We start from the raw sequence: 25,905 nt of genomic DNA on the forward strand, positions 1-25,905 counted from the left end.
AAATGAACTAGTTGCACTTTCAGTGCCTTTAATTGTTAACGACATTCCAAACACAGAAGCAAACACATTTTTGCCATGTGAAAAAATGAGTGACAAGTGCAGCAAAACGCACAGTAAAAAACGTGCAACCCACATCACACCAGATGTCCCATGAGCCTTTGCCACATGTAGCACAGCCCATTAAAATCAACGGTCTGCCCTATGTGTGTCACTGGAAAAACAAACCAAAAAAACCTGTGCTGCGTCTACCCTAGGTGTGAGTAGGGCCTGAAAGTAATATTGGTGTGTTTTCGCAAGAACAACGAAGCTCCATTCACATCTGTGTGTTTCCGAACACATGGCAAACCACACAAAAAATGCATGCTGCCATGCGTTTCAGAAACACGCTGCAAATGTGCATTGTGTTTGTGTTGTCATTACATGTTAACCTCCCTGGTGGTATTCCCGAGTGTAGCTCAGGGTAAACTTTCAGCACCCCAAGCGGTAACCCCGAGCTACACTCAGGAATTCCTTGCAGCGTTGCTCCGGGATCTCTTCTTCACTTACCTTGTCCTGCGCTCCCGCAATGTCCCTCCTGCAGTGTCCCCGGAAATGTCATCCGGCCGATGCCGGCATCTGTCTTCCGGGTTCCGTTCCCTGCGACGTCAGGGCGTACAGGGGATGGAAATGGAGGGAAATTTAAAAAGGTCAAAAAGTGACATTCACTAAATACACTAAAATCACATAGTAGAACATGATACCATTTCACATACATTTTGTCCCGAGTTCTTTGTCCTGTGCCCTGCCTGCATTTTTACTGTTCTTTCTGCCTGGAAACTGAGAAATGTCCATGGCATCCAAAAAATGTCCCTTTATGTCAAAAGCGGTTTTAGATCAGCTAGAAAACAGCGATAGTAAATCAGAACTACTTGCAGAATTGAGTGATAATGATTTGTGGGGAAGTTCGTCATCAGACACTGAAAACAATTTTGCGACTTTGCTCAGTGATGTGCGAAATTTATGATTTGGTGTTTCAAATTTTATCATACCTGGGATGTTTACTAAACTCTTGTTCGGACAGATTTTAGTGAGTTATTCCTAAAAATTACAGGCCTGCAATAAAAAAACTACATATTTCCAATACAAAAAATGTACCGCTTTGAGCACAGAAATACTGACATAATCAGACCGCTAGGGATGCTACAGGCACCCCAAGTGTGACAAAAGCAAAAAAAACTACACTAATGCACCGTTCTCTGCTCCAAAAAAAAGTTCTGGAGCTTCTTTGGGGCAACTGTTGCATTTATGGCAGCCTGTTCAAGTGAATGGGCTGCCCTATGCGTGAGTGAAAACGCTCCAAAACATATGCATGTGGGAATGTGAGTTTTCACTTCGTGGAGATGCGAACGGGGTCTGAATACTGAGAATCTCTGTTCACTCCCTCCTATGTACTTGTATAAAGATGGCCATACACTATGCAATCTGATTGTACAATATCCTTTAGATTTACCAGACCTATGGAATAGGAGGACACACCTGAACAATCTATTCAATTTGTATCAAATCAGACAGGTCCTTGTACTACATAGCTGAGGGGAGATCTAAAGGTGATTGTACAATCAGATTGTATAGAAAGTAAGTGTAAGGGAGGTGTGGTCCAGAGTGGTGAACACACTCTATCACACCCTTGACTGTGATGCAACAAGGAAGTGAAGGCCTCTGGGAGATGGTCTACAGGAAGTGATTGCTGAGAGATGACCTACAGGAAGTGATGGAATCTGGAAATCCGTTCAAATATTCAAATAAACTGACTAGATTTTAAACCTCCCATGGATAAGTGAGAGAAAACATATTGGGATGGCTGGGCCAGAAATGACATTGGAAAACGCTTCTATTTATTATGAAAAGTGAAATTTTGCCCTAAAACCTGAACTTATCCTTTAATGGACTTATTCATTGGAAAATAGTGGTCATTTTGTTAAAACAAAAATAAAACATACATTTTAAATCTCTATTCAGTAAAAAGACCCTTTTTTTTGAAAAGTAAAAGACATGGTAGTTGGAGATCGGTATCTGAAGAAATGATCCTTCCCCGTCCTTCACACATGCTCGGTCTTCCCCTTAGCATTGGATGAGCTCAGCATTGCTGACGGATTTTGAATGAGGACTAGTGCTTTCCTCTGTGATTGGGGGGGGGGGGGGCAAGTGCCCACTGACTGGAGTGTCCAAGCAATAAGTCAGAACGGGGTTTGCTAACTATGAGTTTTTCGGCCAGGCTTTAAGTCACTGATTTGGAACAATGTGGAGATAAAGATTTATGACATTTATTTGACTTGGTTGGTCTGAATATCTGTTCCATGTCATTGGCTTAAATAGTATTGAATCTAGTGGGATGCATGATAGGCAGGTATCTGGCACTTCCAAATGGAGCATAGACAATAAATTGGGATCAGCATTGGTTGCAATCATATTTCTCAGAACACAGGTTTACTTTGAGATAGTCAGGGTAGTCTGGATAATCTCAAATTAAACCTTTTTTTTTTATTTTATTTTAGTTTTCTTTTTTTATAACATGCCTCCCTATATCATACCTTAACAATGTTGCTTTTGTTACATTAAATAAAACATAATTTTTTTTATAGTGGAGAGGATAAATGTGGTGACTACAAAAAAATAACTTGAAAATGAATTTCCTCTCAGGCCACAGATCTTTGATTTTATTTTGGATCTCATTATTAATGATCGTGTGCTTTTTCCCACAGGTCCCAATGCCCTCGCTGGGTCATTTCCTGTGTAATGGGCCATCACAATGTTGTATTTTTCCAGCTTCTACATGTGCCTTTGTTGTCTTCTCACCTGGTCAGTCTTCCTCTTGGCTTCCACACATGCTGCCTGCTTTCACTCCAGTAACGACGCCGATGCCACAAGGCTGGCAGAAGAGCTGACCTGGGCTGTCCGTCTGGACCCCTCTCAAGGCTCTGGACGGAGAGAGGAGTTGGATGCCCTCGCCAATGAACTTTCGGACGCTGCAGGGCTTGAAAACCGAGGAGTTGTTGGAGAATTAAAAGACCATTACCTGTTTGTACATATAGGTGATGCACATTGTCATGACGAAGTTCGTCAGACAGTTCATGACCTTTTCACACAACATGACAGCGTGAGATGGTTCTCAGAACAAAAACTACTGAAGAGATCCAAAAGGAGCTTGCACTTTAATGATCCTAAATTTCCTTTACAGTGGCATTTGGTAAGACCTTTTCTTTGAATCTTGAAATTCCAGTACAGTATGAAAAACACTGTTTAAACCTATTCAGGAGTCAGATCTCTGCGCCTGAGTTTCAGTTTGTCCACTTATATACCAATGACCAAAGGGTCTCACTTCTAATTTTAGATCTATAGTGGGGCAAGAGTGAGATCCTATACCCAGGGTAGGTTGATGGTGCCAAGATGGGAAATCTTGGTGGTGTAAAGTGTGTGTAGAAGGGGGTTGGGGGTATGTTACAGCTTGCACCTAACTCCTCAAAGTTGCCTGCTAAGTTGTGGATTGTACTGTGGCTCTGTGAATTTTCATCACTTCAGTCACCCTTCCCTAGAAGTATATAGAAATGTGGAAGCTCTCATACTTTAGAATGAGTTGTTTATTGTGTTTTTGGGCTGTATATTTATATTGCTGATGTAAATTGTTAAAATCCCTTTTAAAGAAATACCCATAAAGTTCAACAGATTTTGCATAAAATGGCCCTCCAGAGGTTCCTCTGTTCCACCCACTAGGTACAAAAAGCATACAGGAAGGTTTAAAAAAAAAACTCCAACATAATCATTCAGTTGTTTTCGTGTCTCTACTAGGTAACATCAGAGCTCCCAGCAGTATTGTTTTTATTTTCTTTTTGGTGATCCCTAGACTATTGTCTCTTGCTCTCTTTTAGTCTGATGGTGAAAAGATTCTGGGTGGGGGTGCTACCAGTGCCCCAAAATTAAACTGGCAATACATGGATCAAAATTTGGCCAGTTCAGCAGGTACCTGGCAAATTTCAATCCATGTGTAGCCTTTCCTGTTTATGAGAAGTTGATTTGTCAATCGACTTCTCACAAACGAGACTGCTGGAAAATTTCCATTCGATCAGTTCTGCAGCACTGCTTTGTGTATTAGGATGGCAGGTAGGCAGGGAAACATTTCCACCTGTCATAACACAATGTCACAGCGGGGAGGATTTCTGCATCTACACCGAATGTGTGGATGGGGAAATTGGTTCAGTTTTCTTTTTTTTTGTGTTAAGTCGGCTGGCTGACCAGAAAAAACTGAACCATGTGTGGGCAGCTTCAGACTACTTTGGTCTCCTTGTGCAGCAGTTCCATGGTTGCACTTCAGTCCAAATGGCTCAAGGTACTTTACCAGGTACATCACTTACAGATTTGGCAGTTCCTGTAGATCAGGAAAAGGGTAGCTTGTTTTTCCCCATGTTATACTGTATATGTTTTTTTGCATTCGGGTTACCATTGCGACTATGAAATCACAGAAGCACTAGCAGACTGTACAACAGCCTTCATCATCACAGTAGCAGCAGTCCTCTGCTCAGAGGACTGGGGTTATGTCACAGACTGAAACTTCTGCAGTGTAAGGTCCAGATGGCTTCCTGTGGTCTTTTCATGTACTGTCCTTGCATACCACTATCCTTTTCACAAGTAATAGTGCAAGGCTATATTTACTTTTAGGCCTGATTGACACTAGTGCGATTTCTGATGCAGCTTAAGTTGTACAGAATTGCATGCCGTTGGAAGTAACATTAAACGGTGGCCATTCACATCAGTGCAGTGCTGCTGCAGTGTGGCTTTGGGAAAGAGTCCTGTGCTGCTTCGGTGCAATGCAGTACGATTTTGTGGTCATTGGCTTCGATGGAAACGCATCAGAAAGGCATGTACTTGTGTATTTGATGCAATTTTGTTAAGTAGTAGTCCATAAAATTACAGCCAAAACGCTCACCTCAAAAATCACATTACAGTTGTTAAGCACTTACACAAAAATTGCACTGCACTGTACCCGTAATCGCTTTCAAAACTCAAAGCTCACTATTTTGAACCAGGCTTTAATTATTTTAGTGTTTTCTTCCCTCTTGCTGTGTTGCCAATATAGAGAAAGAATACTGCCTATAAAACCAAGAATGCGTGTTGAATTTGTCCAAACAAATTATCATCATCAAATAGGAACCCTTATGATATCCTGAAATCATTCTGGCTGAAAAGGGGTTCCTCTTATGTTAAATCTGTGATTTCTACCATTCAAGTAAAGGTTCAAGAAGCTTTTACAGCCAGAGAGTGTGCCTGTGATTATTATGGTCCCCTTTCTGGCTTTTCCTGCTCCTCAAGACCTGCCTAATCATGTAAATGCACTTACTCAGATGAGTCAGCCTTTTATTTCAGATGCTTTAATGAGGTGGAATTGGGGTGCGTACAAGTTTAGGTATAGTCAGATCCTCTGGCTATTCTTTAAAAGGTAGACTTATTGAGGAGCTCTTACAGGCAGTCAGAGTTGCCTACTTTTTCTCTTGACAAACAGGGAAAAAATATTTTAGAACTGGATTATGAGGAGCAATGAACTGAACAGTCGAGGGTCTTTTCTATTCGTCCATACTGGCTTGGGTAAATATGAATGGAAAGAGCTGGGTAACATCATTTGTTGGAGAACTGACAAAAAATAACCATTTTGATGTGGAGTTCAATAAGGCTCAAATGTAGCCTAAATTACAAACATAAAAATCAGCACAAGTTACATAACTTATTTATTATAATGTGCCCCTTGTGCTGACTCTTCTAGGTTTACGAGGCATTCTCGTCTTTCCTACCCCCCTCTCGCCATGCCGCCATAATCTTTTGGTGTGGCATGGGTTAATACAACTGAGGGCTGTCAGGATCTCTCATCAAGAGAGCTTGACTGTACCTGCCCTTTCTGCCTCGCTGCTCCATTTGTAGATGCTGTACTACAGCTTCCATGAATGACACAGGATTACTGAATGGAGGGGCTGGGGCTATCAATCCCACCTATCCCTCATTCAGAGATCCTGTGTCATTTATGGAAGCTGTAGTAATGGCTTCTGTGAACGGCACATTGGTGCGGATTGGGTGGCCATAGTCAATCTCGATTGAAGAAAGCTCCTGACAGCCCCTCAGTTGTATTACCCCCTACTGCATCGAAAGATTATTGGAAGGGGGTAGGAAAGACGAAAATTTCTCCTAAACCAAAAGAACCAGCATATAATAAATGTAAGTTATGCCTCTTTGCTCTTGTGCTGATTTTTATGCTTCCAATTTAGGCTAAACCTAGACTTGGGGCAAAATGGTGGTTGTGGCCGTATCCAAGTTTTTGAAAAATTGTGAATTTCCTTTTGAAGGCGTAGTTATAAAATAACTGGAGGAAAAGATCGAGCAATCCTTGCACAAGTCTAGAATACACACTTGCATATCCCTGAGCCCTCTATGTGGTTGAATCGCTGTAAAGGGAGTTTTCCACCTAGTTATAACTTTGTATTTTACCTTCATGTTGTTTTATCTGCAGTTACCAAATAATGTATAGTAAAAGGTCATCATTTATGGAGCTAAATATATTTGATGGAAGGATTGTGCTTTGCTCAGTCTAGAGAACTATAAGATCAGGGCAATGTTCCATATGTTGAAAACACGGATATTTGTCTGTCCTGTGGCCGGACCATGATGTTTACATAGTAATCTTTGGACATACAAGAAATTTTTCCAGAGCTGCAATCTGCAGAGCATATTGTATGTACACCAGCCATTTGTAGACTACATATGGTTTTAAAAAGCTATAAAAAGTAACAGCATGTACTTACCTTTCATTGAATACAATTTTAAAAAGCCAAAATGTTTTCCTAGCTACTCTGGAATAATGCTGGTTTCAGATGTATTGTTTGTATGGGCATGATAAAAAAAAAATACCTAGTACGTTGCTGGAATATACGTCTATTTCCCCGATGTTTTTTGTTTCTTTTAAAAAAGCTGCTGAAAAATATACGCTGATTTGCCAGCCATCCTATGAGCAGAAGCTTTAGAAACTCTGGGCTAGGTAGAAACCTTCCTGTAGTGAGCTAATTAATTAAGCAATAAATGTGAAATTTTGTGAAGTTGAAAGCTTACAAGTGATAAAGATCTCAGTGAAGCAACAAAACTAAGTGAACTTTTTGTTACAAAATGTAGATGGATATAGCTGACAAATACTGTATGTCTACTAAGTCACTTATCTTGTCTTGATACTTAAAGTGATATCAAAGGCAGTTGTTTTTTTTTTTCAAATAATGAACATGTCATACTTACCTGCTCTGTGCAATGGTTTTGCACAGAGCAGCCTCGGTTTTGCACAGAGCAGCCTCAGTTTTGCTTTTCCCGGCTTCCCCGCCAGCGCTCCTGGCCCCTCCCCCCTGCCAAGTGCCCCTATAGCAAGCAGCTTGGTATGGAGGCACCCACGCAGGCTCGCTCCCGAGCCACTGATCTGTCTGTTCATTCACACGTGGAGCATGGCTCTGTCCCGCCCCACACTCCTTCCTTATTGACTCACTGGCTGTGATCAACAGTAGCCCAAAGCCAAAGGCTCCTGCTGCTGTATCAACCAATGAGGAGGAAGAGTCCCTGGAGAGACGCTGCTCTGGTGCACATCGCTGAATTGAGGGGCTGCTTCACACAGAAGATTTTTTTACCTTTATGCATAAAAGACTTTGAGCCTTTTCAACCACTTTAACTATCTTGCTGCAAAAATACATATATGCTTCCTGTTAAAAGTTGTATGATTTCACAGAATAATGTGTCTGGTTTTTAGATTTGCTCTCTTGGACTAAGAGAGAGCATGAAGGAAAGTGAAGGGGGGAAGGGGTGGGGGGACAGAAAAATAATGGTTTTAGTGAGAGAGTTTGTGGGGTGGTGGTAAGAGGGATGCAGAGGTAGCGTGGGGGGAGGGGAGGGCAATAGGAGCTCTCCTTGCCCACCCTAGCTAAGCCCTAGTCAAAGCGGCCCAGATCTTAGTATAGCAGTCCTGTTGATCATTTTCCTGGGCTAGGAACTCTCCTTGCCCACCCTAGCTAAGCCCTAGTCAAAGCGGCCCAGATCTTAGTATAGCAGTCCTGTTGATCATTTTCCTGGGTTAGGAACTCTCCTTGCCCACCCTAGCTAAGCCCTAGTCCAAGCGGGCCAGATCTTAGTATAGCAGTCCTTTTTGATCATTTTCCTGGGCTAGGCAGAGTTCCTTGCAGGAGATGAAGTATAATTTTGTGACCACTCTGAAAGGAGGTGAGTTTTTGTGGCGAGGGATGCAAAGAAGAAATGCTGAAGGATATCCTGTTTGGCATGTTTAATGAAACCTGGTAATATTGGGAGTAAACAATGTGAGATTAGGGAAAGTGGAAACTTTTAGTCTTAGTGTAGAGTTCCAGGATCGTGTTCCATAATTTTTTGATGGGGGGAGTCAAGCCCACTAAATGTAGGACATAGTGCCAGGCTGGCTTTGGCATTTCCAACATTGGTTTGAGACAGAGGGAAAGATAAGGTGAAGCACAGTGGGGCAATGGAACCAGTGAGCAAGGATTTTGAAATGAGTTTCCTGAGCTTTGGTTGCTATGGAGAGTCCATATGTTAGATGAAGCCTTTTTTCCCCAGTCTCTGGGAGAGAAAGAAAACCCAAGTTCAATTAAACATTGATCCGTATAGTCGGGGGGAGAGGGATGGTTGTAGGTGAGGAGATTGTGTGTGTTTGGAGAAAGTCCTGTAAAAAAAAAAACTGTGTGTATCTTTTTCAGTATCTTCTTTTTTTTTTTTTTTTTTTCTCTGTTGGCTGAACTAGATGGACTAGTGTCTTTTTTCAGCCTCAGTAACTATATGATAAAGTTCTTGAATGGTTTTGTTGGAAAAGGAAGGTTCTATTTATCTGGCAGTGAGGGTAGGAAGGAGAGAAGCTGTTGGTATGCTAACCATTGTAGGGTTGTTGGGTTAGTACCTAATATTAGGGTCTCTAGGGAGAGGAGAGATCCCTGATTGAGATTTGTGTTTGTCGAAGGTGGCTTAGCTTGTTCCAGATTTACCAAAATGGGATTCAGTCAGGCTGGGGGAATGATGGGTTAACAAAGTAAGGAGTTATAGGGCCTAAAATATTGGAAAACTAACAATTAGAAATTAAGCCAGCCATAGATGGATCGAAATTCGGCGGGTTCATCAGGAACCGACTAAATTTCGAACCATCGATGAGAAGGAAGGTTGTACTGACATTGATCTATTGATTGGCTTCAGTACAACCAGCCTGTCAGGTTTTTCCGTACGATCATTGTATTCTGATGGCGGGGAATACTGTCACTGTCAGAATACAATAGCACAGTAGGGGAGTTTTTCCCCTATCAACACTTACTGTGTTGATGTATGGCCAGCTTTAGTCTATGAGGAGATAGTATGTGAGGATAGGAAGTAAAGAGTCTGTTTCTTTGGGTTTTTGGCTTTTACTGGTTTGTGTGAAATTAATTTTTTACCTTCACCCAAAAGCAAACATTTTATTTTATCAAGAGAAGAGAGAAAAAGATACACAAAGAAAAAAAGGAGAGAAAGCTCCTCATATTGAAGAAAAAATAGCGGGATTTTAAGGGTGCCATATAATAATACAACAACAAAAGTTAAAATTTACAATGTTTATTGTTGAGTCAATATTAAAGATACATTTTAATGTCCCAACATTGTTAGTTATACTTGTTCAATAAAAATGTTTCCGGTGTAATATTTCTCAACATGTTTTACCTATTTCAGGCTTCTTTTATTTATTTTCTTTTATTTATATAACACCTACAACAACAGATTCATGTTGACTACAAAACTGACCAACAGATTACATGTGGTATATGCATGTATCAAAATAAAACAAGTTTAAATCACTACAAATCATGTGCGACATGTATCATACATATACGTAGACATTAAGGATTCACCGAAATTTCGGTGGCCGAAACGTTTTGGCCAAAAACACCCGTCAGCCGAAATGAAAAAAAGCACCGATACAGTTGCCGAAATAACCCTGCCCCTTGCCGCCGCCCACCTGATGCTGTCGAACACTGGCCGCCATTCAGTATTTCTCAGCCGTTCCTGAGACACCATCGAACGATCCCGGCGCCGGGCATAGAGATGAGTGAAGGAAAGATGGCCTCCACTCACCTCTATGCCCTTGGAGGACCCGAGCAATGTCATTTCTGGTTCCAACCATTTTTTTATTTATTTATTTTAAATCACTAGATCAATGCTTTTTTTTTCGATCCAATGCTTTACATTGCAGAGGAGAGATGTGGGGTCTTATTGACCCCATATCTCTCCATAAAGAGCACCTGTCACTGATCATTTCTATCACAAGGGATGCTGCATTGCTTGTGATAAGAATAAAAGTGATTTAAATGTTTTTAAAGGGACAGTGCAAAAAAAAAACAAAAAATCATTAAATAAATTGAAAAAAAAAAGTTTAAAGTGCCCTAGTCCTCTTGTGGTGAATGCATGTGTAGGCCATGCTCACATATGTAAATGGTGTTCAAGCCACACGTGAGGAATCGCCACAAACATCAGAGCAAGAGCAATAATTTTCACACTTGACCTCCTCTGTAACTTTACATCTACTAACCTGTAGACATTTTTAAAGCATCACCCATGGAGATTTTTTAGTAACGCAGTTTCATGCCATTCCATGAGCGTGCGCAATTTTAAAGCGTGACATGTTGGTTGTCTATTTACTCACCGTAACATCCTCTTTCATATTTTACAAAAAAAATTGGGGGATATACAGTGGGGATCGAAAGTTTGGGCACCCCATCTAAAAATTAGTATTAATGTGCATAAAGAAGCCAAGGAAAGATGGAAAAATCTCCAAAAGGCATCAAATTACAGATCAGACATTCTTATAATATGTCAACAAAAGTTAGATTTTATTTCCATCATTTACACTTTCAAAGTAACAGAAAACAAAAAAATGGCGTCTGCAAAAGTTTGGGCACCCTGCAGAGTTAATATCTTGTACTGCCCCCTTTGCCAAGTATCACAGCTTGTAAATGCTTTTTGTAGCCAGCCAAGAGTCTTTCAATTCTTGTTTGAGGTATCTTTGCCCATTCTTCCTTACAAAAGTCTTCCAGTTCTTTGAGATTTCTGGGCTGTCTGTCACCCACTGCTCTTTTAAGGTCTATCCATAGAATTTCAATTATGTTGAGGTCAGGAGATTGTGAAGGCCATGGCAAAACCTTCAGTTTACGCCTCTTGATGCAATCCCCCGTGGATTTCGAGGTGTGTTTAGGATCATTATCCATTTGTAGAAGCCATCCTCTCTTTAACTTCAGCTATTTCACAGATGGCATCAAGCTACCATCCAAAATTTGCTGAAATTTTATTGAATCCATTTTTCCTTCTACTCGTGAGATGTTCCCTGTGCCACTGGCTGCAACACAACCCCAAAGCATGATTGATCCAACCCCATGCTTAACAGTTGGACAGAGGTTCTTTTCATTAAATTCTGTGCCCCTTCTTCTCCAAACGTACCTTTGCTCATTCCGGCCAAAAAGTTCAATTTTAACCTCATTGGTCCACAGAACTTGTTTCCAAAATGCATCAGGCTTGTCTATATGTTCATTTGCAAAGTTTAAATGATGATTTTTGTGGTGGGGACGTAGAAGAGGTTTTCTTCTGATGACTCTTTCATGAAGATCATATTTGTACAAGTATCTCTTTATAGTGGAATAGTGTACCACAACTCCAGTGTCTGCCAGATCTTTCTGGAGGGATCGTGCAGTCAAACGTGGGTTTTGAATTGTTTTTCTCACAATCCTGCGAGCTGTTCTGTCTGATATTTTTCTTGGTCTTCCAGATCTTGCTTTAACTTCCACTGTTCCTGATGACTGCCATTTCTTAATTACATTCTGAACAGAGGATATTGACATCTGAAAACGCTTTGCTATCTTCTTATAGCCTTCTCCAGCTTTGTGAGCGTCAACTATTTTCAGTTTCAGTTTTCTAGACAACTGCTTAGAAGAACCCATGGTGCTGATTGTTGGGGCAAGGTCAGATGAGTCTGGGCATTTAAAACCTTTGAGATTGACATCACCTGGTCTTCCCAGACGATGATTGAGAACAATCTATGACACTGGCAGGTCTCAGCTTGGCAAAGGGGGCAGTGCATGCTATAAATTCTGCAGGGTGCCCAAACTTTTGCAGAGGCCATTTGTTTGTTTTCTGTTATTTTGAAAGTGTAAATGATGGAAATAAAATCTAACTTTTGTTGACATATTATAAGAATGTTTAATCTGTAATTTGATGCCTTTTGGAGATTTTTCCATCTTTCCTTGGCTTCTTTATGCACATTAATACAAATTTTTAGCTGGGGTGCCCAAACTTTCGATCCCCACTGTGTATGTATGTATGTGTATGTGTGTATATATATATATATATATATATATATATATATATATATATATATATATATATATATATATATATACACAGTGGGGCAAAAAAATATTTAGTCAGCCACCAATTGTGCAAGTTCTCCCACTTAAAAAGATGAGAGAGGCCTGTAATTGACATCATAGGTAGACCTCAACTATGAGAGACAAAATGGGAAAATAAATCCACACAATCACATTGGCTGATTTGGAAAGAATTTATTTGCAAATTATAATGGAAAATAAGTATTTGGTCAATATCAAAAGTTCATCTCAATACTTTGTTATATATCGTTTGTTGGCAATGACAGAGGTCAAACGTTTCCTGTAAGTCTTCACAAGGTTGGCACACACTGTTGCTGGTATGTTGGCCCATTCCTCCATGCAGATCTCCTCTAAAGCAATGATGTTTTGGGGCTGTCGCTGGGCAACACGGACTTTCAACTCCCTCCAAAGGTTTTCTATGGGGTTGAGATCTGGAGACTGGCTAGGCCACTCCAGGACCTTGAAATGCTTCTTACGAAGCCACTCCTTCGTTGCCCGGGCGGTATGTTTGGGATCATTGTCATGTTGGAAGACCCAGCCACGTTTCATCTTCAATGCCCTTGCTGATGGAAGGAGGTTTGCACTCAAAATTTCACGATACATGGCCCCATTCATTCTTTCCTGTACATAGATCAGTCGTCCTGGTCCCTTTGTGAAGAAACAGCCCCAAAGCATGATGTTGCCACCCCCATGCTTCACAGTAGGTATGGTGTTCTTTGGATGCAACTCAGCATTCTCTCTCCTCCAAACACGACGAGTTGTGTTTCTACCAAACAGTTCTATTTTGGTTTCATCTGACCATATGACATTCTCCCAATCCTCTTCTGGATCATCCAATTGCTCTGTAGCAAACTTCAGACGGGCCCGGACATGTACTGGCTTAAGCAGGGGGACACGTCTGGCACTGCAGGATCTGAGTCTCTGGCGGCGTAGTGTGTTACTGATGGTAACCTTTGTTACGTTGGTCCCAGCTCTCTGCAGGTCATTCACTAGGTCCCCCCGTGTGGTCCTGGGATTTTTGCTCACCGTTCATGTGATCATTTTGACTCCACGGGGTGAGATCTTGCGTGGAGCCCCAGATCGAGGGAGATTATCAGTGGTCTTGTATGTCTTCCATTTTCTAATTATTGCTCCCACAGTTGATTTGTTCACACCAAGCTGCTTGCCTATTGCAGATTCAGTCTTCCCAGCCTGGTGCAGGTCTACAATTTTTGTTTCTGGTGTCCTTCGACAGCTCTTTGGTCTTCACCATAGTGGAGTTTGGAGTGTGACTGTTTGAGGTTGTAGACAGGTGTCTTTTATACTGATAACAAGTTCAAACAGGTGTCATTGATACAGGTAATGAGTGCAGGACAGAGGAGCCTCTTAAAGAAGAAGGTACAGGTCGGTGGGAACCAGAAATCTTGCTTGTTTGTAGGTGACCAAATACTTATTTTCTACCATAATTTGCAAATAAATTCTTTCCAAATCAGCCAATGTGATTGTCTGGATTTTTTTTTCTCACTTTGTCTCTCATAGTTGAGGTCTACCTATGATGCCAATTACAGGCCTCTCTCATCTTTTTAAGTGGGAGAACTTGCAGAATTGGTGGCTGACTAAATACTTTTTTGCCCCGCTGTATGTGTATATGTATATGTATATATATATATATATATATATATATATATATATATATATATATATATATATATATATATATAATTTTTTGTATTTTTTTCCAAAAAATATATATTTATTTTTAAAAACTGCACATTTCGGCTTCGGTTTTCGACCAAGTGTATTTTGAATTTTTGGTTTCGGCACCAGAATTTTAATTTCAGTGCACCACTAGTAGACCTATTGCAAAAATTGATGTGGGGCAACTTACCAAACAGTTCATGTATAACTCATAAGTGACACATGGTATGCGAGATAACGATTTAATTGTGGTACACTTTAGTTGGACAATAAGATCTCATAAAGGCCCAGACAAAATGGCGATTCTCATGGTTATTGGAGGGCCACATAAGCTGGATAGGGCAATAAAATAACAGATTGTAAAACTTCATCAGCATACACTGAGATTGGACAAAAATATCCAAAAGGCAAACAAAAAATTCTATGAAGATTGAATGGGAAGGGATGTACCTTTTTAAAAGGTGAATTAGGCACCAATACTTGTATAAGCAGTTACATTGGGTTTAATAGTATTACAAAGGAAAAACCGAGAAACACATCCTAGACTGGGTCATGCAATATAAAAACTGAAATATTAAGAACCTCTGTTGCTGCAATTGACATGGTGCACAAAATATACATGTAGTATGAAATGAGAGCTTACCTCTATCAAAACAATTTAATCACTAAGGGGAAGCTGGCACCAATCGAATGCTCATTTGGCAAAGAGACCAACCCTCAAAGGAGGAAACACATACTATTAAACAAAAGTTACAGTAGATTGATTTTTTTTTTTTTATATATATATATTTCAGTTTACCAGTCCTTAGGTGAGGTGTCTGAATAAAGCAGCCCATACACTGGCTATTTTTTTTTTCTTTCAACCAGTTGGTTGAACAAAAGAAAATGATCTGATTCCCTCATCCATACATTCAAGGTGGATGGGGGAATAATTTTTTTTTATTGTATTCTGTCTTTTCATTTTTTTTACTTCCCTCCACCTAAAAGATTTCAGTTTGTTGTTCAACTGAGATGTACAGTTTATAGGTTACACTAGGGTGGGAAAAGTTCTGAAATGATTTGTCTTTATCTTTTTTTTACATCACAGAAACCTGACCTTTTAACAGGAGTGTGTAGACTTTTTATATCCACTGTATGTGGCAAATGAGGTTTAATGTTGATAAATGTAAGGCCCTGCACTTGGGGGCTAAGAATATGCATGCATCATACATACTAGGGGGGTACAACTGGGGGAATCAATGGTGGAGAAGGATCTGGGAGTTCTGGTAGATCACAAGCTTAATAATGGCATGCAATGCCAAGCTGTGGTTTCTAAAGCGAGCAAAATCCTCTCTTGTATTAAAAGAGGTATAGACTCCAGAGAGAGAGAGATATCATATTACCCCAGAGCAGATCATTAGTAAGACCTCATCTGGAATGTGCAGTTCAGTTTTGGGCACCAATTCATAAAAAGAACATTGGGGAACTGGAGAAAGTACAGAGAAGGGCAACCAAACTGACAAGAGGCATGGAGGAGCTCAGCTATGAGGAAAGATTAGAGGAACTGATTTTTTTTTTCTCTCTTGGGAAGAGGAGATTAAGGGGGATATGATCAACATGTATAAATACATCAGTGGTTCATATAGTGAACTTGGTGTAGAGCTATTCACCCTGAGGGCATCACAGAGGACAAGGGGGCACTCTACATTTGGAGGAAAAGAGATTTAATCTCCAAATACGGAAAGGCTTTTTCACAGGAGAGCTAAAAATGTGGAATAGACTCCCTCAAAAGCGTTCTGGGCAGTTCAGTAGATTTAAAAGGCCTGGATTCTTTCTTAGATACACAGAATATAACTGGATACTAATATTTATAGGTAAAGTTGATCTAGGGAATATCTGATTGCCTCTTGGGGGTTCAGGAAGAATTTTTTTCCACTGCTGGAACAAATTGGATCATGCTTTATTGGTTTTTTTTAACATTTACTGTGGGTATAAGAATGTATGTATGAATGTATTTTTATTTTTTTTTTATTCGTTGACCAATGTGTCTTTTTTTCAGCCACACTAATTATGTATAGTTGTTCCTCCATGAAGAGAAGTCAATACTGGTTGTAATATAGATCTGTGAAGTCACAGTTTTCCTCTTAGTCCATCCAAGTTTTATCCAGTTTTGAACCCTGATGAAGGGGGAGTGGTATTGCCCTCAGATGATTTTATAAGCCTTTTTTTATCAACAATTAAACTTATCTTGGACTCTTATCCAGTGTTTGTCTGGTGCCCCTTTTTGTATTTCTATGGACTTCAAAAGGTCTGTCGTCGTTCATTACATTATGGGATAAGCTATTTACAGGACAAAAATTAGATTTTGTTCTTCTTTCTGTTATACTTACAGGAGTGGTTAAGAACTTTATATTTTTGGCAAGAGCAACAGGTATTTTTATGTACTTGCTGAAAATGTTCTGACTTGAAAGGATAATACTAATGCAAGCACTGCAGCTGCAGTAAGCCATGATTTATTACATTGTTTTTAGGTTTAGTTATCCTTTATGTCAGGCTTCAATGGAAATATGCTTCTTTACACATGCTTTGCTCTCTTAAAAGTGATTTCCCATTCGGATCGCATGTCAGACAGCATTAGACAAGCAATGACAAGGCTTTGTATTGTCTACTCACTGCCTGCTTTAACCCCTAAATACCACAAAACCACGCCGCAACCATGTTATTGCAGCATATTCCCATTCACTTTAATAGGTCACACTTGTCGGTTGGTACCACCTGCTGAGAGTTACGAGTATTCCTGTAGTGGCCTGTGTACACTCCTGACCTCTGCCCATGCACAAAAGGGGTGATTTAGGGGCGGTAAAAACACTAGTTGTAAGTGTAAACAAGCCGTAAAAGAAAATCGTAGAATACTAATGCTGACTACCCGGGCTAGGTGCCTGGCTGTATCTAGTTATATTATTGATTTAGGAACTATCCTGGAAAAAGTATGCAGCCAGTGAAATAGGAACTCCTGATCTGCATAATTGTTCCAGGTCAGTCAATCAAAAAGTATTAGAATTAGTATGACTGACAAGGAGCTAGTATTTCTAGGAAAAGTCAGCAATGAAGGCATACATATATCTCTCAGTATTGATTATCTGGATATATGTTTTCATTTCCTTAGCCATGTATGAACAGCCTATCCACGGATTGTGATAGATAATGATCACATGCGCTTAGGATACACCAGTAGTGCACACTCAATATAAAACAAAAACTGGGCTGCTGCTCCTATAAAAGGTACAACCTTCTCGATATAATACACAAAATAACAGGAGCGCTGCCTCAATGTATGTTATATGACATGAAAAGCATTCTTAAATAATGAACATATAACAATAAGTTGTGAAATAAAGTCCTAAATGTGAAATCAAGTGAACAAAAATCCCTTTCACATCCAGAAGGTGATAAGTGCTCTATGGTGAAAAGAGTCTTTCACGCTTTTGGTGGGGCATAGAAAGTCATGCTGGAGCTTGTAGTCCTCCTGATTAAAATGTTGCTTGTCATTCCCAGTGATTCAAATGTAAGTCATGCTGGAGCTTGTAGTCCTCCTAATTAAATGTTGCTTGTCATTCCCAGTGATGTAGAGCCGATAGATATATGCAATATCCGTGTGTCTGCTTTTACTAATAAATGGAATTACACTATTTTGAATGCCTCTCTCCGTTCCCTACATGTGTATATATATATCAGCTTGAATCACTGGGAATGACCAGCAACATTTAATCAGGAGAACTACAAGCTCCAGCATGACTTCCTACATTTGAATCACTGGGAATGACGAGCAACATTTTAATCAGGCGGACTACAAGCTCCAGCATGACTTCCTATGCCCCACCAAAAGCGTGAAATACTCTTCATTCACCATAAGAGTCCATTAAAGTTGGTGAGTGAGGGGGCACACAGGCGGGGAGCACAGAGCACTTATCAACTTCTGGATGTGAAAGGGATTTTTGTTCACTTGATTTCATATTTAGGACTTTATTTCACAACTGTTTATTATTTAATCATGCTTTTCATGTCATATAACATACATTGAGGCAGCGCTCCTGCTATTTTGCGTATTATATCCACAGATTGTATCATATGCACTGTAATGTGAATAGGCATGATGCTTCAGTTGGGTTTTTCATTTGAACGTCATTGTCAGAATGACCGCAGGTAAAGTATGCACAGCTTCATCCAGTCCCATGAGGGAGAATGGGGTCTTGGTTAGCCTTCTTTTAGGGCAGTTGTGTTTTTGGTGTCATTTGTTCTTGCAGTTTTTTAATACTAACTTGCATAACTCTTTATGATGTGTTTTTCTGCAGAACAATACTCGTTACCCTGGAATGGACATTAATATTACTGGTGTGTGGGAAAGAAATGTTACTGGCCATGGAGTCACTGTGGTGGTTGTTGATGATGGTGTCCAATACACAAACCAGGACATTCAGTCAAATTATGTGAGAATTTTCAGCTGACAATTCTTTATGATGTAGGACAATAACAGCATAACAATTAAATAGAGTATATGTAATGAAAAATCATAACTGAAACACTCTCTTCTCCAGAGTCCGGAAGGTAGCTATGACCTCAACTCCAATGATCCAGACCCCATGCCTCATCCTGACAAATTTAGTGACAACCATCACGGAACCCGCTGTGCAGGGGAAATTGCAGCAGTGCCCAACAATAATTTCTGTGCAGTTGGTGTGGCCTATGGAAGCAAAATTGCAGGTTTGTCAGTATAAACAATGTGTAAAATTGGCTTCGATGCATGGCTTATCTAAATTTTACTCTCTGCACAAGGCTTACTTCTGCATGCCAAGACAGGACAAATTTCCCATTTTATCTGTGTTACTTGTTCATCCTCCCTGCAGATGTGGGTACTACTGATGATCTTAGCCATTGTAATGAAGATGAAAAAGCAACAATAATAGCCGTGTGATACACCCCATGATGGACAATAATGTGTGAATTCAGGCAGAGGATGTCCGACCTGAAAGAATCTGAAAAAGGCATTGCCATCTCTGCCTTGGATGTTTAAAAACCTTTACTCTGCATTGTAAGGTCGGATTGTACAAGATGGCAAAAGCTACTGAGAAATGTTTATATAAAGGCTGCACTGCACCTTAAAAGAGAAGTGTGGACTCCCCCTGCCTGCACCCCCCCTTCATCATTTATACCTACCTAGGTGGATGCAGCATCGGTCTGATACTGCATCTGTCCCCCGCTGGCTCTAAGTGCGAGAACTTGACAATTACTTGACCACTGATTGCTGAGTTCTCACAGCTGCTCTGAGCAGAGAGTGGTGACTGTCAGTCTGCTCTGGTGACTGACTGCTATGGTTTAATTTCTGTGCACTAGAAGATCTTCCTTGGTTATTGAGACAGTTTTCATAACTGGGAGCTCTCCTAACAGTTGCTGAATATCTGTTAATGTTATGACCCCTGTCTCAGCATCTACATATGTTTCCTCTTTTTTTATTACTTTTTATACTGATTTATTTATTTATTTCAGGAATCAGAGTTCTCGACGGCCCTCTCACCGACAGCATGGAGGCAATTGCTTTCAACAAACACTATCAGATCAATGATATCTACAGTTGCAGGTGATAAAACCGTACATCTACTATAGCCGTTGATCAAACGGATGACGTTGACATAGTTTTTGGTTCTTTTATTGTCTTTGATGCTCTTTGATTTGCAGACTTTTTATTGGTGATCATCAGATTTTGAATACGACCAACTATTAAATGCACTGGGTCCCACAGAGAGTGAAAAAGTTATATATTTTTAATTTTGTTAGTGCATATAGTATTTGGTCATGTTCAAATCCATTCCTTCGTTCCCAAGCAGCATGGTCAAACAAGTTTCCCCCATGTCCAATGCTGCTAGAAAGGAGATGAGTTTGTGATTGACAGCTATGGTCTCTGGCAGAATGGGATGCTCCAGAGACCATTGCTGCCATTCACAAACACAGATCACACAGCCGGCAGCACTTTTGTGTCTATCAGTTCTTTTAAACGTACACAGCCCTGTGAATAGTTGGATCGCTCGTTCCTAAATAGTGAAAGCTGACACAGTGCTGCAATGCTTTATGATCCATCATCCAGGCTATGGATGTGTACAAGCAGTCATGATAGAAACACAGAGACCCTCAGCTCTGGGTGATCTTTTACTGTTATTAAATGAGCAGCACTGTTTGTTCATTCAAAATAGTAAAAAAAAAATCACTGTGTTGCGCCTCTGTGTAATGTATCTTATTATTATTATACAGGATTTATATAGCGCCAACAGTTTGCTCAGTGCTTAACTGCGCGTATCTGCAGCTGCTCATACACACTCAGAACAGATACTTTACATTGAGCCAAACTCTCAATGATCTTTCACTATTATGAATGAACAAGCTGCAGTGATTGATTGTTGTAGTCCTAATAGTGACAGATCACTCAGCTTAGAGGGAGGCAGGGCTCTGTGCTGGCTGTACCTCCCTCCACAGGAACACTCACAATTTGGTCTTCAAAATGGGGTGCAGCTACAGCCAGCATATACAGGTGTTTTTAGAGGACAACTTGGTCCCCTGTGAAGTAAAAAAAAAAAGGTGAAAATAAATTAACAGTTCTTTACATAGCATAAAAACAAAAATGAATGATTTTTCTTCCACATGCACACTGGGTGTTTATCCTCAGTGCATTATACTCCAACATTTAGGTGCAGACAGAAGGCGCAGGCGCACCATCCAGCCCTGCTGCCCGCAACCTGTAAAACTGTGAAAGACAAAGTTGCTGCGGTTGACAATTATGCCCCCATTTTTGTTCTACAGGGTTTCTGCTTTCAGAAAATATAATGTTTGGGGATTTTAAGGAAGAATTTATATATTTTTTTTTTACAGTTATGTCCCCTATGTGACAAAGTGTATGTGGTACTTTTGCTCCATGTTTCTAAGTGCTTTTTAAACCTAGTTATTAGTTATGAGGTCTGACCTGCCTCCTTCCCCTTCTTCCACGGTCGTTCTGACAATGGCTGAGAAGGAGAGGGTCTATTTCTAGCTGCAGCTTGTCTTGGCAGAGCGCATTTTAGTGAGACAAGCAACGGCATGAGGATTACAGAGGTATCGGGGACGTGTCATGCTCTGCATTTCTCTTGATATTGCTTGTAAGACAAAGTATTTTGTGCAACCAGTTAAAGTAAAACTCCTGATGTGGAAATTTTACACAGAGCATGATTTTCCTAAACTTACTGAATGTGTGTGGTTTTTTTTCTTGTGTATTTATAAGCTGGGGCCCTGATGATGATGGGAAGACTGTTGATGGACCTCATCAGCTGGGAAAGGTACTTTTTTTTTTTTTTTTACCCACTCTAAAAATTTTATTACTTCTCTATGTAACCAGAAACAACCTGAAACTAAATAGAAATTGCCTCTATATGGTGCAAAACAGACCTTTGTTTCAGATGATATTCAGGTTCTAATTTTGTGGCCCCTCCTAACCAACATTTCTCTTTTAGAATCTACTGCATGTATCCATTACCATAAACCTCTATAGCAATCCTAGTTCCCCCTAAATGTATAGAAACCCATACTCTCCCATGAAGTGGTTATCTCGTGTTTGTTTGTTTTTGGTTTGTTTTTTTCTACAACATCGATGAGTGGAGTACTGAGGTTAGAATTGGGAGACTTTACAAGTGGTCAGGCTCACAGTACATTTCTTTATTTTTTTTCTTCAGAAGAATATTTGTAGCTGTAATATAATAATATATGGTATTGATGTCGTCTTTTTTTTTTTTTTTTTTTTCCTCCCACCTTTAGGCTGCCCTGCAGCACGGAGTCATTGCTGGACGGAAAGGATTTGGAAGCATTTTTGTAGTGGCCAGTGGTAATGGAGGCCAATACAATGACAACTGTAATTATGATGGATATGCCAACTCTATTTATACTGTCACTATAGGTAAATTAAGTATATTTATTACCTCCAAGGGAAGCTACATTAGTTTTGGGTCAGTTTTATTTGTTTTTTAAATTCATGTTTTTAAAGTGACGTTTTATCGTTTTTTACTATGTATATTCTATTTATGTTGTCAAACATTTTATACATGACAATGTATTCTCAAAGTGCTCGGCAATAATGGCTTGCCTTCGGGCTCACACTGTCTCATTTAAACCTCAGATAGAGGGGGGAAGAGAAGGAGGAGCCATTGCCCCGAGTCATTTAACAGTGTAAAAAAAAAATTCATCTTGAGCTATTGGGCTCTGTAAACAGACTTTTTCCAACAGGAGATGGGGAGAGCCTGGAAAAAAACTTATAGCTCCTCCTTTCTGGGAGCAAGTATACAGTACATTTATATGTTATATTTCATATTTACCTGACCAAATGCATTTTTTAGTCCTGCTTATATAAAGTGAAACCATATGTAAAACAACACTATACATTTACTTAAAATGTTTGTTAGCAGAGTGTGCGATTAGTGCAGCATGTTTATGTGGCAAGACCTTCAATACACAATAAAAATAAGTTAAAGATAATAGTAATGCATTCTCCTTTTTGTCCCAGACCTAACTTACCCACCCTCCTCCTCCATAGATGCATATTTACCTTGGTTCAACGGCCACATATAGCAATGTAAGTCCTTTATTGGACCATCTCCAGTCATCTCTGGCAAGGAGCAGGGCCCTCCTAACCCTCTTGTATTGAACTGTATTGTCTCCCTTTATATTGTAAAGCGCTGAGCAAACTGTTGGCGCTATATAAATCCTGTGTTGTTATTATGATAATAAAGAATCAAAGTCTTCGAGGGACTATATTGCAGGTGCGGCCAAGGCAGTGAAGCCTTGCACCTCTGAATGTAAACAAACAGCGGAACCTCAGTCTTTTGTTTTTAGATAACACTTGTCCTTTAGATAAAACAACATTGTTAAGTAGTGGTCAGCGGCCTTGCTGAAATGTTCTATGTGCAGCATAACACTGCAATAGTCTCACTCAAAAGGACCATAAAATTCTAAGTTTTTGGTGGATTTCATACGGTACCACATTAATTAGATCATACTGAAATTCTCAGATAAGTAAAGATGGACTTTTAAGGCATCATTTCTATATATATATTTTGTTATGATGAAAATATAATTTTTATTCACAGTATCAAAAATTCCTGAAAATAGTCATCTCCCAAGAGTGCTCAATAAAGGGAAAACACCCACAATACCTGGAGTTCTCAATAGTTTGCTGCAATACCACCATGATATATATTTGGTGACACACATTTGCTCAAGTGGAATTCTAGTTAAAAATGAAATCCCTTGGTTACTATGTATAAAAACTTAAATGTTTCTTATATGCAATATTGCAATTGCTGATTGATTAGAAACAGTAGTCTATTCTAGACAGTCAGCAATCCTCCTGTGCTTTGCCGACAATGGTGCCGAATGTGGCTGCTTACAGGCTGCAGGCATCATCCTGGTATTGTTTTTTTCAGGTGGCGATCAGCTTTCACGTAAAAGCAATCCTAGTGGCTAATTAGCTACAGGATTGCTTTTACAAGCAACGGGAGAAGATGTGCCCCCCTCCCCCGCTGCCTTGCCTTCTCGGGCAGCCCTGTGCCATCGGGGGAACCTGAGAATGCAGCCGGTGTTTCTGCCAGCTGACCATAGAGCTGATTGGAGACCGGAATGGTGCCAATCATCTCTATAGTCTAAGAAATCAGAAGCTGCGAGCATTTCATCACTTCAGTTTCACAGGATATAAACAGCGTCATTTGTAAATTGGGAAAGCATCTGATCACACCGATCTTGGTTTGATTAGATCATGTAAGGGCAGAGGAGATATCTAGAGTCTGATAGACCCCAGATTTCTCAAAAAAGAATATATGACCATGCCCATTGAAGTTATAGGGCTTATTTGCTTTCCCTGTGATAGCATTAAAAGTGATAAAAAAAACATGAAAGGGGCAGTGTAAAAATAATTTTAAAAAATCAAAATAACTTTAAAAAAAGAAAAAAAAAAAAAAACATCCTCGTCCCCTGCGCTCACCCATGACCCTGTGACAGTATGTAAACAGCGGTTGCACCATGTATGTGAGGTATTGCCACGAACGTCAGGTCAAGGGCAGTAATTCTAACATTAGACCTCTGTAAATCTAAAATGGTAACTTGTAAAGGCTTTTAAAGCGTTGCCTATGTGTATTAAAAATGCATGCAGTTTGTCGCCATTTGCACGGGGTATGCGCAGTTTTAAAGCATGTCATGTTTGGTATCTATTTACTTGGCATACTATATCTTTTATATTTTACCAGGTAATTGGCCAATATATTGTGTTTAGTGCATTAAAAGTAAAAAAAGTGTGTATTTTTGTAATTTGGTTTGAAAAATTGCTGCGCGAGTACAATGTGACATAAAAAATTACAACACCTACCATTTTATTCACTAGGGTGTCTTCTTTAAAAAATATATATTGTTTGGGGGTTCAAAGTAATTTCCTAGCAAAAAATACAGATTTTTTTCATGTGAACAGTGTCAGAAAAGGCTTGGTCTTCAGGTGGTTAGAAGAGAGAATGATTGTGGCATAATTTTCTAATGCTGGGCATAAAATGCCCACACCCCCCAAAAGTAGACACCCCAAACTATTTGCAGAGAGGCATGTTGAGTCAATAGAATAATTTATTTTTTTTACCACAAGTTTTTGGAAAATGACGACTTTTTTTTTTTTTTTTTTTTACACAAAATTGTCACTTACATGATTTATTTCTCACACATACCATGGGTATATGTGGAATTACTCCCCAAAATAAATTCTGCTACTTCTTCCAAGTATGGGGATACCACATGTGAGAGACTTTTTGGCAGTCTAGCCAAGTACAGGACCCCTGCTATCCTGGCATTTCAGGGCCTCCAAACTGTGATAGGTAGTGAGGAAATGAAATGAGGAAGTTACGCACCTTCAGGCTTTCAAAGTGGTCATTGGATTTCAGGCTCTTGTATGTGGCTAGGCTTCCAAAAAGTCTTATGTGGTATCCCCATACTCCGTAGAAGTAGCAGAATGTATTTTGGGGTGTAATTCCACATATACCCATAGCTTGTGTGAGCAATATATCATTTAAATGACAACTTTGTGTTAAAAAAAAAAAATCTTTTTGGCATTTTCAAAAAACTTGTGGAAATAAATAAATCTTCCATGGACACAATGTGCCTCTCAGCAGATAGCATAGGGTGTCTACTTTCCGAAAAGAGGTCATTTGGGGGTGTTTCTACTGTTCTGGTATTTTAGCACCTCAAGAAATGTGATGGGCAGTCAGAAAGTAAAAGCTGTGTAAATTCCATTATTTATAACATAGTTTGTAGATAGTATAACTTTCATACAAAGCAATCAATATATGCTTATTGGTATTTTTTGTACCAAAAACCTGTAGCAGATTTTATTTTGCACTAAACTTATGACGAAATTTGAGTTTTTTGGATATTTTTCTATGACAGAAGTGAGAAAATATCATTTTTTTTTTTTTTTTTTTAATTTTAGGTCCTTTTTTGTTTATAGCGCGAAACATAAAAAGCGCACAGGTGATCAAATACTACCGAAAGAAAGCTCTATTTGTTTGAAAAAAAGGACATAAATTTTATTGCATGACCCCGCAATTCTCAGTTAAACTAGTGCAGCGCTGTATAGCAAAAAAATGTCGTAAATTGCAGTATGTATACCATAGTTTATAGACACTATAACTTTCACACAAAGCAATCAATATACTTATTGGGATTTTTTTTACCGAAA

At 39.6% G+C, this 25,905-nt stretch overlaps 1 protein-coding gene across 1 annotated transcript in view; it reads left to right on the forward strand.

The window, feature by feature from the left end:
• The window catches only part of PCSK7 (proprotein convertase subtilisin/kexin type 7), a 104,274-nt gene that overhangs the window by 4,687 nt on the left and 73,682 nt on the right, over positions 1-25,905 (forward strand). The window contains 6 exon segments of the mRNA XM_089670139.1: positions 2,742-3,226; positions 18,479-18,613; positions 18,722-18,887; positions 19,671-19,761; positions 21,430-21,484; positions 21,960-22,098. Coding sequence (XP_089526265.1) covers positions 2,789-3,226; positions 18,479-18,613; positions 18,722-18,887; positions 19,671-19,761; positions 21,430-21,484; positions 21,960-22,098 — 1,024 coding nt within the window. The 5' untranslated portion in view covers positions 2,742-2,788.

This window comes from Staurois parvus, unplaced genomic scaffold (assembly GCF_062004578.1).
Source record: "Staurois parvus isolate SC_StPar_1 unplaced genomic scaffold, SC_StPar_1.0 ptg000087l, whole genome shotgun sequence".
Taxonomy (NCBI): domain Eukaryota; kingdom Metazoa; phylum Chordata; class Amphibia; order Anura; family Ranidae; genus Staurois; species Staurois parvus.